Here is a 17,916-nt window from a genome sequence, read left to right as displayed (position 1 = left end):
TGGTGCATTCACCTTATGACATCCAGTGGAACAGTCACTTTACAATAGTGCATCTAAATCTTAAAGGGGGGGGGTGAGAGGGATTACTTATCCTATCCTAGGTATTCCTTAAAGAGGTGGGGTTTCAGGTGTCTCCGGAAGGTGGTGATTGACTCCGCTGTCCTGGCGTCGTGAGGGAGTTTGTTCCACCATTGGGGGGCCAGAGCAGAGAACAGTTTTGACTGGGCTGAGCGGGAGCTGTACTTCCTCAGTGGTAGGGAGGCGAGCAGGCCAGAGGTGGATGAACGGAGAACGGAGGAGCGGGGTGACGTGAGAGAACTTGGGAAGGTTGAACACCAGACGGGCTGCGGCGTTCTGGATGAGTTGAAGGGGTTTAATGGCACAGGCAGGGAGCCCAGCCAACAGCGAGTTGCTGTAATCCAGACGGGAGATGACAAGTGCCTGGATTAGGACCTGCGCCGCTTCCTGTGTGAGGCAGGGTCGTACTCTGCGGATGTTGTAGAGCATGAACCTACAGGAACGGGCCACCGCCTTGATGTTGGTTGAGAACGACAGGGTGTTGTCCAGGATCACGCCAAGGTTCTTAGCGCTCTGGGAGGAGGACACAATGGAGTTGTCAACCGTGATGGCAAGATCATGGAACGGGCAGTACTTCCCCGGGAGGAAGAGCAGCTCCGTCTTGCCGAGGTTCAGCTTGAGGTGGTGATCCGTCATCCACACTGATATGTCTGCCAGACATGCAGAGATGCGATTCGCCACCTGGTCATCAGAAGGGGGAAAGGAGAAGATTAATTGTGTGTCGTCTGCATAGCAATGATAGGAGAGACCATGTGAGGTTATGACAGAGCCAAGTGACTTGGTGTATATCGAGAATAGGAGAGGGCCTAGAACAGAGCCCTGGGGGACACCAGTGGTGAGAGCGCGTGGTGAGGAGACAGATTCTCGCCACGCCACCTGGTAGGAGAGACCTGTCAGGTAGGACGCAATCCAAGCGTGGGCCGCGCCGGAGATGCCCAACTCGGAGAGGGTGGAGAGGAGGATCTGATGGTTCACAGTATCGAAGGCAGCCGATAGATCTAGAATGATGAGAGCAGAGGCGAGAGAGTTAGCTTTAGCAGTGCGGAGCGCCTCCGTGATACAGAGGAGAGCAGTCTCAGTTGAATGACTAGTCTTGAAACCTGACTGATTTGGATCAAGATAGATAGCGGGAGAGCTGGCCAAGGACGGCACGTTCAAGAGGTTTGGAGAGAAAAGAAAGAAGGGATACTGATCTGTAATTGTTGACATCGGAGGGATCGAGTGTAGGTTTTTTCAGAAGGGGTGCAACTCTCGCTCTCTTGAAGACGGAAGGGACGTAGCCAGCGGTCAGGGATGAGTTGATGAGCGAGGTGAGGTAAGGGAGAAGGTCCCAGCTGCTCCCAGCTGTGCCTTGGACACCATATGTGAATTGATTGCGCCCCATCTATCATCAGCGTTCGTACTGCTAGGTGTCCTAAATTGGGACATGCTTAACACCCCCGGCCATCCTACAATCTAAGCTAGATGCCCTCAATGTCACACAAATTATCAATGAACCTACCAGGTACAACCCCAAATCCGTAAACATGGGCACCCTCATGGATATCATCCTGACCAACTTGCCCTCTAAATACACTGCTGTTTTCAACCAGGATCTCAGCAATCACTGCCTCATTGCCTGCGTCCGTTATGGGTCCGCGGTCAAACAACAACCCCTCATCACTGTCAAGCGCTCCCTAAAACACTTCTGTGAGCATGCCTTTCTAATCAACCTGAGCTGGGTATCCTGGAAGGATATTGACCTCATTCCGTCAGTAGAGGATGACATCTTAAAAAGCATGCCCCTTTTAAAAAATGTAGAACTAAGAACAGATATAGCCCTTGGTTCACTCCAGATTTGACTGGCCTTGACGAGCACAAAAACATCCTGTGACGTACTGCACTAGCATCGAATAGTCCCTGCGATATGCAACTTTTCAGGGAAGTCAGGAACCAAGGCACACAGTCAGTTAGGAAAGCAAAGGCTAGCTTTTTCAAACAGAAATTTGTATCCTGCAGCACTAATTCCAAAAGGTTTTGGGACACTGTAAACTCCATGGAGAATAAGAGTACCTCCTCTCTAGGAAACACTGTCACCACTGATGAATCCACGATAATCGAGAACTTCAATAAGCATTTCTCTACGGCTGGCCATGCTTTCCACCTGGCTAACCAACCCCGGCCAACAGTTCTGCACCCCCCGCAGAAACTGGCCAAAGTCCCCCCACCCCCCCTCCCTCCACTTGTCCTTCACCCAAATCCAGACAGCTGATGTTCTGAAATAGCTGCAAAATCTGGATCCCTACAAATCAGCTGGGCAAGACAATCTGGACATTCTCTTTCTAAAACTATTCGCCGCCATTGTTGCAACTCCTATTACTAGTCTGTTCAACTTCTCTTTTGTATCGTCTGAGATTCCTAAAGATTAGAAAGCGGCCACAGTCATCCCCCTCTTCAAAGGGGGTGACACTCTAGACCAAAACTGTTACAGACCTATGTCCATCCTGCCTTGCCTTCCTAAAGTCTTCGAAAGCCAAGTGAACAAACAGATCACCGACCATTTCAAATCCCACATACCTTCTCCGCTATGCAATCTAGTTTCCGAGCTGGTCATGGGTGCACCTCAGCCACGCTCAACGTGCTAAACGATATCATAACCGCCATCGATAAAAGACAGTACTGTACAGCCGTCTTCATCAACCTGGCCAAGGCTTTCGACTCTGTCAATCACCGTATTCTTATCGGCAGACTCAACAGCCTTGGTTTCTCTAATGACTGCCTCACCTGGTTCACTAACTACTTCTCAGATAGAGTTCAGTGTGTCAAATTGGAGGGCCTGTTGTCCAGACCTCTGGCAGCCTCTATGGGGGTGGCACAGGGTTCAATTCTCGGGCCGACTCATTTCTCTGTATTTATCAATGATGTCGCTCTTGCTGTGGGTGATTCTTTGATCCACCTCCACGCAGACGACACCATTCTGTATACATCTGGCCCTTCTTTGGACACTGTGTTAACAAACCTCCAAACGAGCTTCAACGCCATACAACACTCCTTCCGTGCCCTTCAACTGCTCTTAAATGCTAGTAAAACTAAATGCATGCTCTTCAACCGATCACTGCCCTCACCCGCCCACCCGACTAGCATCACTGCTCTGGACGGTTCTGACTTAGAATATGTGGACAACTATAAATACCTAGGTGTCTGGTTAGACTGTAAACTCTCCTTCCAGACTCATATTAAGCATCTACCATCCAAAGTTAAATCTAGAAACGGCTTCCTATTTCGCAACAAAGCCTCCTTCACTCATGCTGCCAAACATACCCTCGTCAAACTGACTATCCTACCGATCCTTGACTTCGGCGATGTCATTTACAAAATAGCCTCCAACACTCTACTCAGCAAATTGGATGTAGTCTATCACAGTGCCATCCGTTTTGTCACCAAAGCCCCATATACTACCTACCACTGTGACCTGTATGCTCTCGTTGGCTGGTCCTCGCTACATATTCGTTGCCAAACCCACTGGCTCCAGGTCATCTATAAGTCTTTGCAGGTAAAGTTCCGCCTTATCTCAGCTCACTGGTCACCATAGCAACACTCCCCGTGACATGCGCTCCAGCAGGTATATTTCACTGGTCATCCCCAAAGCCAGCACCTACTTTCTGCTGCTATTGACGGAAACGAATTGCAAAATCACTGAAGTTGGAGACTTATATCTACCTCACTAACTTTAAGCGTCAGCTGTCAGAGCAGCTTACCGATCACTGCAGCTGCACACAGCCCATCTGTAAATAGCCCATCCAACCAACTACCTACCCCATCCCCATATTTGTTTTTGTTTTTCTGCTCTTTTGCACACCAATATTTCTACTTGCACATCCTCATCTGCACATATATCACTCCAGTGTAAATTGCTAAATTGTAATTACTTCGCCACTTTTGGCCGATTTATTGCCTTACCTCCTTACTTAATATGCACATACTGTATACAGATTTTCTATTTTGTTATTGACTGTACGTTTGTTTATGTGTAACTCTGTGTTGTTGTTTTTGTTTCACTGCTTTGCTTTATCTTGGCCAAGTTGTAGTTGTAAATGAGAACTTGTTCTCAACTGGCCCACCTGGTTAAATAAAGGTGATACAAAATAAAAATAAAAATATCGTCAGTGTATGTTCCTTGTATTTATTGCCATGTGCTTAAAAACAATTATTAAATAAACCTGTAAACATTATGGATGTTTTATGTTTCTCATTTTCTTCATATTGTTGGTAAAGTTGGTCAAAGACTGAATTACATGTTGTGGTTAAAATGCCATTTTATTGATCTTGATAAGTATTGAAAGTGGATGTTACAAACACTGAATTACATGACTGGATAAAAACATGTAATTTTCTAGATGATGTGTTGAGGATGCATGTTAACGTGTCAGTAACCCAGTTACTGGGTGCAGCCATTCAACATGTACTCAGATACAAAGTCTTTAAATGACATGACTAGATAAAACATGTAATTTTCTAGATGATGTGTTGAGGATGCATGTTAACGTGTCAGTAACCCAGTTACTGGGTGCAGCCATTCAACATGTACTCAGATACAAAGTCTTTAAATTTTTTGCATGTAGGTCTGTTCTTTGATCCTTGGCACTTTCTCTCATTAGGCACTTGTTCAATCCAGGTATTTGATTCCAAAAGGTATTGCATCCTAAAAGTCAAACAGAGAAATGGTGAGACTTTTACCAGGGAAGTCCAGTTCTCACAGAGTAAGACCTTAGTGGTATAAACATCTTCAGTTGTCTTATGACATCATAGCCAGAACTTACTGGCCATTCGAGTCGGTGGTGGAGCCATCTTTGCCCATGATGAGGTATGTCTTCCCTGTCTCTAGCTGTCCTTTACACTGGAGCCTCTTGGCGAACACTCGCACTTTGCTCTCCTCCAGCTTCACATCTCCGGCTGGCAGAAAGAGGGCACAGAGTTACCATCGTTACCATGACCGTAGAAAGAAGTACATGTACTATCCATGGTTACGTGTTCAATAACATTCTAGTCACAGACAGAGATCTCAAGTCAGGATTGGAATAATGGTTGTATCACTTACTGGCTCGGAGTACCTGAGTCACATTAGTTGTGTAGAGTTCAAAGTTACTCTTCACAGACATACTGATGACTTGGACAATGAAACCTAAAACAACCAGATTTAAAATGAATTACTAGCTTCACCTTATTTGTCCCATACTGTAACTGTTAAATTATTGACCTGTGTCATACTCATAGCTAAAATGTCTACTGACCGTAATCCACAGTGGGGGAATAGCAAGCATGTTCAAAACGATCTTTCTTCTCTAGCTTCAGTGGTCCAAAAGTGTCCTTCTCTTTGTGGCAGGGCCCTAAAAAACCAATGGGACTTTCTTTAGTGTCATACAGACCCTAACCAATGGAACCAGAACCAATGGGATAGTCCTAAAATGGTAAAATCCCGCCTTTAAGGCCCTACAGGCAGGCTCAATCAAATTCTCCACACTATTAGAACCCAGGTCTGGTGCCATAACAGTGAGAGAATACTTCTATAGGGTAACTGAGAGAATGTTGGCGATAGTGATAGAAATAACAACTTACTCTCTGAACACTGGCACACATCCCCTGAACACAATGTTGAAACCATCTTGCTTCTTTTTGGTGCAGCATAGAAAGTAGTACACTTTCTGTCTGGAGAGAGAGAGAGAGAGAGAGAGAGAGAGAGAGAGAGAGAGAGAGAGAGAGAGAGAGAGAGAGAGGAGGGAGAGAGGAGAGAGAGAGAGAGAGAGAGAGAGAGAGAGAGAGAGAGAGAGAGAGAGAGAGAGAGAGAGAGAGAGAGAGAGAGAGAGAGAGAGAGAAGGGGGAGGGAGGTGTATGTTAGCACAGACAGACCGGGAGGAAGAGAGAGAGACAGTGACAGATGGGGAGGAAGAGAGAGAGACAGTGACAGATGGAGAGAGATAAGTTAAATGATGCATTATTTTTTAGTGATGGCTAATATATTCAGAAGACTATTTGACAGATACAAAAAAATCTGTCAAGGTAAAAAAAAAGTAGAGAATAAATGTGATAAGAAAGCCTTGTATACCTGGTTCATAGTAGTCATAGAATGTGGCCGGAGCAGGCTGCAGTAAACCTATAGTTACTGTCTGCACAGCCCTAAACGTTACACACTCCCTTTCCTCAATCTGGACAGAGACAGAAAAAACACCTTTGGGATTTTCGATTTCACACTGTTCCACCGAGTTGCTTGTGTATTTGTTTCTGTGTGAGTCTCACCTCATTAAAGTACAACAGCACTTTGCCATGTGAGACCTCGTAGTGAGAGATGTATTGTTCATCAGGGTTCTTTAGCTGTGGAGAGACAACAGTTAGAGAAAGAGGAAGGGGGGAAGGAATGATCGAGGGATGAAAAGAGGGAAAGGAGAGAGGAAGGAATGATGGAGGGATGAAAAGGGGGAAGGGAGAGAGGAAAGAATGATCAAGGGATGAAAAGGGGGAAAAGAGAGAGGAAGGAATGATGGAGGGATGAAAAGGGGGAAGGAGAGAGGAAGGAATGATGGAGGGATGAAAAGGGGGAAGGAGAGAGGAAGTATTGATGGAGGGATGAAAAGGGGGAAGGAGAGAGGAAGGAATGATGGAGGGATGAAAAGGGAGAAGGGATAGAGGAAGATCAGGGGATGAAAAGGGGGAAGGGATAGAGGAAGATCAGGGGATGAAAAGGGGGAAGGGATAGAGGAAGGAATGATCGAGGGATGAAAAGGGGGAAGGGAGAGAGGAAGGAATGATCGAGGGATGAAAAGGGGAAGGGAGAGAGGAAGGAATGATCGAGGGATGAAAAGGGGGAAGGGATAGAGGAAGATCAGGGGATGAAAAGGGGGAAGGGAGAGAGGAAGATCAGGGGATGAAAAGGGAGAAAGGATAGAGGAAGATCAGGGGATGAAAAGGGGGAAGGGATAGAGGAAGATCAGGGGATGAAAAGGGAGAAGGGATAGAGGAAGATCAGGGGATGAAAAGGGAGAAGGGATAGAGGAAGGAATGATTGAGGGATGAAAAGGGGGAAGGGAGAGAGGAAGATCAGGGGATGAAAAGGGAGAAGGGATGAGGGGGAGGAAGATCAGGGGATGAAAAGGGGGAAGGGATAGAGGAAGATCAGGAGATGAAAAGGGAGAAGGGATAGAGGAAGATCAGGGGATGAAAAGGGGGAAGGGATAGAGGAAGATCAGGGGATGAAAAGGGAGAAGGGATAGAGGAAGATCAGGGGATGAAAAGGGAGAAGGGATAGAGGAAGATCAGGGGATGAAAAGGGGGAAGGGATAGAGGAAGATCAGGGGATGAAAAGGGAGAAGGGATAGAGGAAGATCAGGGGATGAAAAGGGGAAGGGATAGAGGAAGATCAGGGGATGAAAAGGGGGAAGGGATAGAGGAAGATCAGGGGATGAAAAGGGAGAAGGGATAGAGGAAGATCAGGGGATGAAAAGGGAGAAGGGATAGAGGAAGATCAGGGGATGAAAAGGGGATGAAGGGATAGAGGAAGATCAGGGGATGAAAAGGGAGAAGGGATAGAGGAAGATCAGGGGATGAAAAGGGGGAAGGGATAGAGGAAGATCAGGGGGAGATGAAAAGGGAGAAGGGATAGAGGAAGATCAGGGGATGAAAAGGGAGAAGGGATAGAGGAAGATAAGGGGATGAAAAGGGGGAAGGGATAGAGGAAGATCAGGGGATGAAAAGGGGATGAAGGGAAGGGAGAGGAAGATCAGGGGATGAAAAGGGAGAAGGGATAGAGGAAGATCAGGGGATGAAAAGGGAGAAGGGATAGAGGAAGATCAGGGGATGAAAAGGGGGAAGGGATAGAGGAAGATCAGGGGATGAAAAGGGAGAAGGGATAGAGGAAGATCAGGGGATGAAAAGGGGAAGGGAGAGAGGAAGATCAGGGGATGAAAAGGAGAAGGGATAGAGGAAGATCAGGGGATGAAAAGGGGGAAGGGATGAGAGGAAGATCAGGGGATGAAAAGGGAGAAGGGATAGAGGAAGATCAGGGGATGAAAAGGGAGAAGGGATAGAGGAAGATCAGGGGATGAAAAGGGAGAAGGGATAGAGGAAGATCAGGGGATGAAAAGGGAGAAAGGGATAGGGGGAAGGAAGATCAGGGGATGAAAAGGGAGAAGGGATAGAGGAAGATCAGGGGATGAAAAGGGGAAGGGATAGAGGAAGATCAGGGGATGAAAAGGGAGAAGGGATAGAGGAAGATCAGGGGATGAAAAGGGAGAAGGGATAGAGGAAGATCAGGGGATGAAAAGGAGAGAAGGGATAGAGGAAGATCAGGGGATGAAAAGGGAGAAGGGATAGAGGAAGATCAGGGGATGAAAAGGGGGGATAGAAGGGATAGAGGAAGGAATGAAAAGTAAAGGGAGGGGTTGGTAACGTGTTTATATAGACTCTATATGATGATGAAGACTCACCTTGTCCAGGTCGTCTGTCTGTGCCTCAAAGCCACTGAGCAGTGTGATGTCGGCTATGGACATTCCTGTGAGATTCCTGGTCAGACTATGACTAAAGAATATAAGTTAGTTAGCTTACTGAAAAACCACTGCCCTATCGCCTAGGCCGTCACAAAATATTCCTCCCAGTCACAAATCTTCTGTTATTTGTATATTCATGACAGAATCAGTTCCCTCTCTGTTTAACTGATCTCACACAGACCTCTCTGTTTAACTGACCTCACACAGACTTCTCTGTTTAACTGACCTCACACAGACCTCTCTGTTTAACTGACCTCACACAGACCTCTCTGTTTAACATACCTCACACAGACTTCGTATTCAACATCGTTTTCAGAATTCCGGCTTTGCTGAGTATCTCTTCTGTGTCTGCTGCGAGCGTCAAACCACTCAATCGCTGATCGGGGACATCCTCTTCCTCCCTTTTCTCTCCGTCTCCATAGTCACCCTCATAGTCATTGTAGTCTTCAACAATCTGGGCTGATGAAACAAAGTGTTTTCATGGTGTACTCGTGGAACTCAGTCACACACATCCTAACCTGTAGTAAAAGGAGCACTGGATCAGAGTAGTGCTGTGCGCTCACCAGTGTACTTTACCCTCCCCTCTACTTTGACTGTGATTGACAGAAGGTTACAGTCGTCTGAGGTGTCCAGTAGATGGTAAGCTTTCGTAACCTGCCAGACAGATCAATATATTACCAGTTTGAATGAACATCAATAAATATTTTTTGATGAGAAAGACACTCACCTTCATCTTGGCTTTTCCCTGTCCCGTTAGGGCTACGTTAATGATAGGATTACCAATCAGTCTCTGGCCAAGTAGAGACAGAGAGAGAGAGTTACGTGTGTGTGTGTGTGTGTGTGTGTGTGTGTGTGTGTGTGTGTGTGTGTGTGTGTGTGTGTGTGTGTGTGTGTGTGTGTGTGTGTGTGTGTGTGTGTGTGTGTGTGTGTGTGTGTGTGTGTGTGTGTGTGTGTGTGTGTGTGTGTGTGTGTGTGTGGAGTGGATATACCTTCAGCTCCGTTTCTACTTTATCCCCCTTGTTGTCCAATGACAGCTTCTGAATGTCGCTCTTCCCTGGAATAGTGAACTGTACCTCCACTTCTGTGATGGGAGGTTGGGGCCTGCTCAGTGCATACTCAGAGAGAGCCTCCAAAGCCACTATAGTATCCTAAAGACATTAAGATGAATGCTTAGACTGTATACAAATTGAAGCATGTTATTTCTACCAAATGGTGTAGAATGTAAAATGTCCATCGACTCTCAATGAGTGGGACTATCACCCTTGGGTCACTGTATCAGTAGAATATCAGTATTGTTGGACTGAATATGAAGGCAGAAAATTAGCAAAACATGCTAACTAGGAACAAGGAAACTACATGCACTAGGAGGCAATGAAGCAGCCACCATGTTTTGGCATTGTTTGGCTCTCCATCAATACAGTATATCTCACCTGTGAGGACTTGAAGTCTCCTCCATCAATACAGTATATCTCACCTGTGAGGACTTGAAGTCTCCTCCATCAATACAGTATATCTCACCTGTGAGGACTTGAAGTCTCCTCCATCAATACAGTATATCTCACCTGTGAGGACTTGAAGTCTCCTCCATCAATACAGTATATCTCACCTGTGAGGACTTGAAGTCTCCTCCATCAATACAGTATATCTCACCTGTGAGGTCTCCTCCATCAATACAGTATATCTCACCTGTGAGGAGTCTCCTCCATCTTGAAGTCTCCTCCATCAATACAGTATATCTCACCTGTGAGGACTTGAAGTCTCCTCCATCAATACAGTATATCTCACCTGTGAGGACTTGAAGTCTCCTCCATCAATACAGTATATCTCACCTGTATTGAAGTCTCACCTATATCTCACCTGTGAGGACTTGAAGTCTCCTCCATCAATACAGTATATCTCACCTGTGAGGACTTGAAGTCTCCTCCATCAATACAGTATATCTCACCTGTGAGGACTTGAAGTCTCCTCCATCAATACAGTATATCTCACCTGTGAGGACTTGACTCCTCCATCAATACAGTATATCTCACCTGTGAGGACTCTTCCATCAGTACAGTATATCTCACCTGTGAGGACTTGAAGTCTCCTCCATCAATACAGTATATCTCACCTGTGAGGACTCTCTCCATCAATACAGTATATCTCACCTGTGAGGACTTGAAGTCTCCTCCATCAATACAGTATATCTCACCTGTGAGGACTTGAAATACAGTCTCCTCCATCAATACAGTATATCTCACCTGTGAGGACTTGAAGTCTCCTCCATCAATACAGTATATCTCACCTGTGAGGACTTGAAGTCTCCTCCATCAATACAGTATATCTCACCTGTGAGGACTTGAAGTCTCCTCCATCAATACAGTATATCTCACCTGTGAGGACTTGAAGTCTCCTCCATCAATACAGTATATCTCACCTGTGAGGACTTGAAGTCTCCTCCATCAATACAGTGATATCTCACCTGTGTGGACTTGAAACCTCCTCCATAGTTCTCCTGTGAAGTCAGCCAGCAGGCTGCAGAGTCTGCCCACTCTGCGTCCTTATGAGCCACTGCAGTTAACAGGGCATAGGCTGTAGTCTCTACTGTTATGGCCTCTGTTGTCGGTACATAATGTTTCTTTTCCTCATTCACCATGCCAGCGTTAGCATACCACCCACGGCAATGGTCTTCCCCTGTCAAGAGCAGTCAAAGAACATCAATGTCAGCAGCAATCCCCATCAGCCCCACCATTCTGACCTATAACAGGAGTGGAATAGGACAATACCTTCAGTTGCCAGTCCTTTGAGTTTTTCCCAGGCAGGCTCAGCCTGTTTCCGATCAGACAGACAGACTGACAGACAGTAGGCTGTTATGGCCACAGCGTAGGGCCTCTGTAGCCCCTCAACACGTGAGAGCAGGTAGTCGGTGGCTTTGGAGATAATGGCTTTCTACACAAACACAAACACAGAGCAGCCATTCTGGTTAAAAATAGGAGCATTTGATGTCTCTGTTTTTCTTCTTCTCCAGGATAGGGATGGATGATTTAGACGGATGATTCGGTTGAAGTCGGCTAATTGGTAACACAATGAAAAAGTACACTATACTAAACACTTGTGAGTTAATAAGGAAATATGTCCACCTGTCTTACCGTATCGCTACGCTCCTTGTTGTCTGTCAGAAAAGGGAGGGAGTGATTTAGAGCCACAGTTATGAAAGCAGTCATGGAGACATCTCCCTCTATCCCTCCAATGCCTCCCTAGAGAGAAAAAGAGACAACTCAACTCAACAGATAAAGAGAAAATACAGGAGGGTTGCCAGTTCGAGTCCTGCGTCTGACTGAGTTGGCAACCAGAGGGTTGCTGGAATGAAATCCTAGATGCCTTTGCCTGCTGTTGTGCTTTTAAGCAAGGCACTTAACCCCACGCAACAACAGCTCCCCAGGCGTCCAGTGTGGAAGCCTCCCACACCTCTCCAAAACCTGTCTATGTTATGTGTGTCTTTCGGAGGAGTTGGGTGCGGAAGTCAAATTTCGGTTGGACCTTGTGTGAAACTGCCCAATAAAGTGATTTTCATGTTAAAACTAGTGTTTTGAATAATCGTTTACCTGCATTTCCCGGTGTATGACTGGGTTAGGGTCCGAGAATGATCCATCCTCCTTCTGTTTAACCAGGAGGTATCTGACTGAATCAATGATATGCTGCTCAGACACACCCTGTGCCCATCTCCCCTTCTCTCCACCGCCTGCATTCTGACGTTCTGCCACCAGAGACATCACTTTCACAACAAGGCCCGTCAGCCTAGAGAGGAAGGGTAACAAACACTGTGATAGGATCGGCCAGCTCCAGTCCTGGAAAGTTGCAGTGTTTCCAGGCTTTTATTCCAGACAGACAGAAAACTACAGTACCACAAAAACAAGCAACGTAAAGAGAGATGTACTGACCAGTAACTGGTGGGATGGTGCGTCCAAGCTCCATACGATCCATCACCCTTTTTAAATGTCAAAATTCTCATATAGCCTGACAGAGAGAGAGAGAGAGAGAGAGAGAGAGAGAGAGAGAGAGAGAGAGAGAGAGAGAGAGAGAGAGAGAGAGAGAGAGAGAGAGAGAGAGAGAGAGAGAGAGAGAGAGAGAGAGAGAGAGAGAGAGAGAGAGAGAGATTGTATTTTGTGTTTCTTCCCATAAATGAAAATAAAACATCTTCATTACAGTTCTCCCACACCTTGCTCTGTGAACTGGAGGGCCGTGTCTTTGGTGCCAGCGGGCAGCTCATACCAGCGCTGGCTAAGGTCCAGATAGCGGAGGGCCAGGGCTGTGGGGGCCATACGTTTCATTGTCTGCTCTGCACATCCATGAGGAGCATTGAGCAAGCTTCTAACCCCATCGGGAGAGAGCAGGGTCGTGGAAGTGGATTTGCCAAACAGCTCCCCTGGGGAATGGACGAGATTGGATATTAAACTGAAAATAATGTTGTGAAGAGAAATGATTGGAGGGTAAAATGAGTCAGACCTTCCATCTTGACGAAGATATTGGTGCTGGAGCCAGGGACTGTGTTGTCTGGTAACTTTCCATCAATCGTGAAAGATTTGCGACTCTTCCCTGACAACAGAGAATGAGAGAAGCTGGTTGGTGCTTTTTATGCCATAAACTATTTACGTGAATAAAATGCTGTCATCATAGATATTCTGTTAGCAATCTCACCAATATTACCATTCAGGTCAACAAAATGAGTTTCCTCCACTCTCTTCTCTATTCCCTCCGTCTAAAATATGAGCAACTATTATATTACATAAATGCAGTAGCTTTACAGTAATGGATCTTCAGTTAAATTTTTTGTAGTAGTAATTTCCTCCGATATTTTTGTATACTCACTCTAACATTCAGAATCTTTTCAATAGCATCACTGCTGTCCTCATTCTCTATGTCATAAAGGCGTATTTTGATGGGTATGGGGCCGGTTTCCATGGGTACTGCAGAGAATGTGACGGCTTTGGAGGAGTGGGCCTCCACGGTGATGTTGACATAGGTTTTGATGGAATTGGAGCCTGGTGAACAGAGCTTGTCATTTCTCTCCATGTGGAGTGCAATCTGAGAAGGAGGAAGTGCTCCATCAGCTGTATGGCATTTCATATTTCTGTATATGCTTCTGAAGTGTTCAACTGTAGTACTACAGAAAGTGATTCAAGTCTACCTGTGCAGCCTGGTCCCAATAGTTGTAGACAACAGGAGCAATAGACATCTGCTCAAATCTTTTGACTGAGTACGGCAGCCTCAGAGAGACAAAAACATTCTTAAACACACGGAACTCATGTGGTTCTGCCACACAGATGCCTGCAGGAGGGACACACACAGACAGGTCCATTACTCTCCAGAATGACACCACATGTTCCTTACTGTCTAGGTACAGGAATATGAACCAATAGAGGAGGAGGATGTTACCATGAGAAGCAGACAAGCTGACAGCCTGTATCTCCCAGGTGGTGATGGAATCAGGCAGAGCCACAGTATGACTAAGGGAGACAGAGAGAGAGACAAATTACAATAGTGTTTCAGACACATGGCGCCGATATACTGTGTGTCTAAATGTCCATTTCTCACCTTCCTTTGCCGTTTATATCGACCACTGTGAATGCAAAGCTTGGGGGGAAACTTCTGCGTATTTGCTGATTGGTTGTGTCAAAGAAGTCTTCGATGTCTGTGGCAGTCGCAGCTGAGAGGAGAGAGTGTCGACTAAAGGTGTCACAATAACCTTTATAGATCCTATTCTCATCCAATCCTTTTACGTTATAACAAGTCAGACATGTCTGTCTAAAGGATAGTGTCTGTTATCATGTTATACATGTTAGAATGGTAATATCCCCAACAATCAAGTCATCCTCACTCCTGCCATGTCCTCTCTGGGCGTCGTCTCGTTTCTTCTTCTCCCTCAACTTCTCTCCCTCTATGCAGCAGTCCAGGAAGGCCTTGACACAGACATGGTCCTTATTGGCTCGTGCCACTCTCTCGGCTCTCTGCTGACACGTCCTCAGCATGGGGATCTGGGACAAGCCATGAGAACAACACTCCTGCAGCTTGGCGTCTGAGTACCTGGATTCTGGGAGTTGGAGATGGTGAGGTAGTGACAAAAGGTTTTAGTTCGTACCTGCCAGGACTGATGAACAGTCTCTCCCACCACCTCAGGCAGCAGTTAGTGACAGTCAATAGTAAAGTAACGTTGTAATACTTATGGACACCATCTGCTCCTGGAGGTCCAGGGAACGCCTCTGTCGTCTGAAGCCTGACTCACAGTTAAACCCTAAGACAAACACACATACAGTAGGGTGAAGACCATCAAAACATCAACATATTGTGGGAACATGTATGTTTTGAGCAACTATGATGTCATTAATGCTTTGTTGAAATGTACGTCTGAGTTGGTGGTTTTTGTTCTATTTTTCTTTCCTTTATGCTGAAGGTTGGGATTTAAGTCCCAGCCAATGTCATGTCTAGTTTAGTGGATCCATGTCTGTGAAATGTTAAGTTGTCTACCTCCTAAAGGGGTTTTAACCCTATCCCAGAGAACATCATTCAGAAACTATGGACCAAAGAAGAAGCAGTGTCGACACTAGACAGATGTTTTGTTTAATCACACTACGTTCGTCATACCCTTCCTCATCCTAGATAGCACATGAGAGTTGGAGATGAATGACAAGCCAGCGTCATTCAACACAGAGGCTGTATCTGAGCCGCCACCGTATGAGCAACCGAGGTCATAGGACTGCATGGACGAGAATACCTGTGAACAGCACACAAAATATTCACACTATTAGTCAAAAAGAGCCGTTTGGTAAGGAGTGAGTTTTAGAGGAAATAATGTTGAGGAGACAATATGTATAATTATTATTTAGTAAATAGTAGCTTGTACATGTGTATATACAGTACCAGTCAAAAGTTTGGACACACCTACTCATTCAAGGGTTTTTCTTTTCTATATTTCATATTTATATTCTTCAAAGTAGCAACCCTTTGACTTGATGACAGCTTTGCACACTCTTGGCATTCTCTCAACCAGATTCATGAGGTACTCACCTGGAATGTATTTCAATTTAAAAAAAAGTTCATTTCTGGAATTTCTTTCCTTCTTAATGCGTTTGAGCCAATTAGTTGTGTTGTGACAAGGTAGGGGTGGTATACAGAAGATAGCCAAGACCAAGTCCATATTATGGCGAGAATAGTTCAAATAAACCAAGAGAAATGACAGTCCATCATTACTTTAAGACATGAAGGTCAGTCAAAATCTTAAGAACTTTGAAAGCTTCTTCAAGTGCAGTCACAAAAACCATCAAGTGCTATGATGAAACTGGCTCTCATGAGGACCGCCACAGGAAAGGAAGACCCAGAGTTACCTCTGCTGCAGAGGATAAGTTACCAGCCTCAGACTGCAGCCCAAATAAATGCTTCGCAGAGTTCAAGTAACAGACATCTAAACAGCAACTGTTCAGAGGAGATCAGGCCTTCATGGTCAAATGCTGCAAAGAAACCATTACTAAAGGACACCAACAAGAAGAAGATACTTGCTTGGGGAAAGAAACATGAGCAATGGACATTAGACCAGATGGAAATCTGTCTTTTGGTTTAATGAATCCAAAGTTGAGATTTTTGGTTCTAACCACCGTGTTTTTGTGAGACGCAGAGTAGGTGAACGGATGATCTCCGCAAGTGTGGTTCCCACCGTGAAGCATGGAGGAGGAGGTGTGATGGGGTGGGGGTGCTTTGCTAGTGACACTGTTGATGATTTATTTAAAATTCAATGCATACTTAACCAGCATGGCTACCACAGCATTCTTCAAAGATACGCCATCCCATCTGGTTTGCGCTTAGTGGGACTATCATTTGTTTTTCAACAGGACAATGGCCCAAAACACACCTCCAGGCTGTGTAAGGGCTATTTGTGATGGAGCGCATCAGATGACCTGGCCTCCACAATAACCCAACCTCAACCCAATTGAGATGGTTTGGGATGAGTTGGACAGCAGAGTGAATGAAAAACAGCCAACAAGTGCCCAGCATATGTGGGAACTCCTTCAAGACTGTTGGAAAAGCATTCCTCATGAAGCTGGTTGAAACAATGCTAAGAGTGTGCAAAGCTGTCATAAAGGCAAAGGGTGGTTACTTTGAAGAATCTAAAATCTAAAATATATTTGGATTTGTTTAACACTTTTTTTTTGCTATATGATTCCATATGTGTTTTTTCATAGATTTGATGTCTTCACCTTGATTCTATAATTTGAATATAGCAAAAATAAAGAACACCCTTGAATGAGTAGGTGTTCTAAAACTTCTGACTGGTACTGTATATTCAAAAAATATATATAAGGGGATTCGAAATTATGCAGACAATTACATTGATGGAAGCTAAAATATTTCTGCAATATTAAAGCTGATGTGCCCCCACCCAACAAATGAAATAATAATATTAAAATAATAGTAGCTTGCCTGTTTGGGGGTGAGTTTGTTGTGGGCATTGAGAGCATAAATAGCCTTGTCCACAGCCAGCAAGGCAACTTTGGCCCTCTGACCATTTAAGTCTATCTCCTTCGCCAGCCAGGTAGATATTCATCTTTTGACTTTACCTATGTTAAATATACCAGGTAGATATTCATATACATTTGACTATTACCTAGATATAAATATACATATACCTAGAGCATATAAATATACATATACCTAGAGCATATAAATATACATATACCTAGAGCTATAAATATACACATATACCTAGAGCAGCATATAAATATACATATACCTAGAGCATATAAATATACATATACCTAGAGCATATAAATATACATATACCTAGAGCATATAAATATACATATACCTAGAGCATATAAATATACATATACCTAGAGCATATAAATATACATATACCTAGAGCATATAAATATACATATACCTAGAGCATATAAATATACATATACCATATAAATATACATATACCTAGAGCATATAAATATACATATACCTAGAGCATATAAATATACCTAGAGCATATAAATATACATATACCTAGAGCATATAAATATACATATACCTAGAGCATATAAATATACCTAGAGCATATAAATATACATATACCTAGAGCATATAAATATACATATACCTAGAGCATATAAATATACATATATACCTAGAGCATATAAATATACATATACCTAGAGCATATAAATATACATATACCTAGAGCATATAAATATACATATACCTAGAGCATATAAATATACATATACCTAGAGCATATAAATATACATATACCTAGAGCATATAAATATACATATACCTAGAGCATATAAATATACATATACCT

At 44.4% G+C, this 17,916-nt stretch overlaps 1 protein-coding gene and 1 long non-coding RNA gene across 2 annotated transcripts; both read right to left on the bottom strand.

Moving 5' to 3' along the window:
* Positions 1-4,355: 4,355 nt before the first annotated feature.
* Positions 4,356-17,156, bottom strand: LOC124024604 (complement C4-like). Its single transcript, XM_046338499.1, is given in 29 exon segments — positions 4,356-4,759; positions 4,878-5,010; positions 5,156-5,239; positions 5,349-5,444; positions 5,674-5,763; positions 6,161-6,260; positions 6,352-6,426; positions 8,535-8,625; positions 8,877-8,979; positions 8,982-9,053; positions 9,158-9,248; positions 9,322-9,384; positions 9,584-9,742; positions 11,056-11,267; positions 11,360-11,522; positions 11,723-11,830; positions 12,179-12,371; positions 12,515-12,590; positions 12,793-12,999; positions 13,080-13,169; positions 13,272-13,332; positions 13,443-13,658; positions 13,762-13,901; positions 14,010-14,080; positions 14,169-14,280; positions 14,452-14,664; positions 14,794-14,865; positions 15,216-15,345; positions 17,046-17,156. Coding segments are annotated over 28 exon segments (3,351 nt in total). The 5' UTR covers positions 15,334-15,345; positions 17,046-17,156; the 3' UTR covers positions 4,356-4,617.
* Positions 9,749-10,815, bottom strand: LOC124024605. Its single transcript, XR_006837026.1, has 3 exons — positions 10,805-10,815; positions 10,452-10,597; positions 9,749-10,024 (listed from the first exon to the last, which is right to left on the bottom strand). It is a non-coding gene; the product is annotated as an uncharacterized LOC124024605 (long non-coding RNA).
* Positions 17,157-17,916: the final 760 nt, after the last annotated feature.

The sequence above is a fragment of the Oncorhynchus gorbuscha genome, unplaced genomic scaffold, assembly GCF_021184085.1.
Source record: "Oncorhynchus gorbuscha isolate QuinsamMale2020 ecotype Even-year unplaced genomic scaffold, OgorEven_v1.0 Un_scaffold_1947, whole genome shotgun sequence".
NCBI classification, from domain to species: Eukaryota; Metazoa; Chordata; class Actinopteri; order Salmoniformes; family Salmonidae; genus Oncorhynchus; species Oncorhynchus gorbuscha.
The sequence above is the reverse complement of the archived record's forward strand: the minus strand, read 5'-3'. Positions and strand labels throughout refer to the sequence as shown.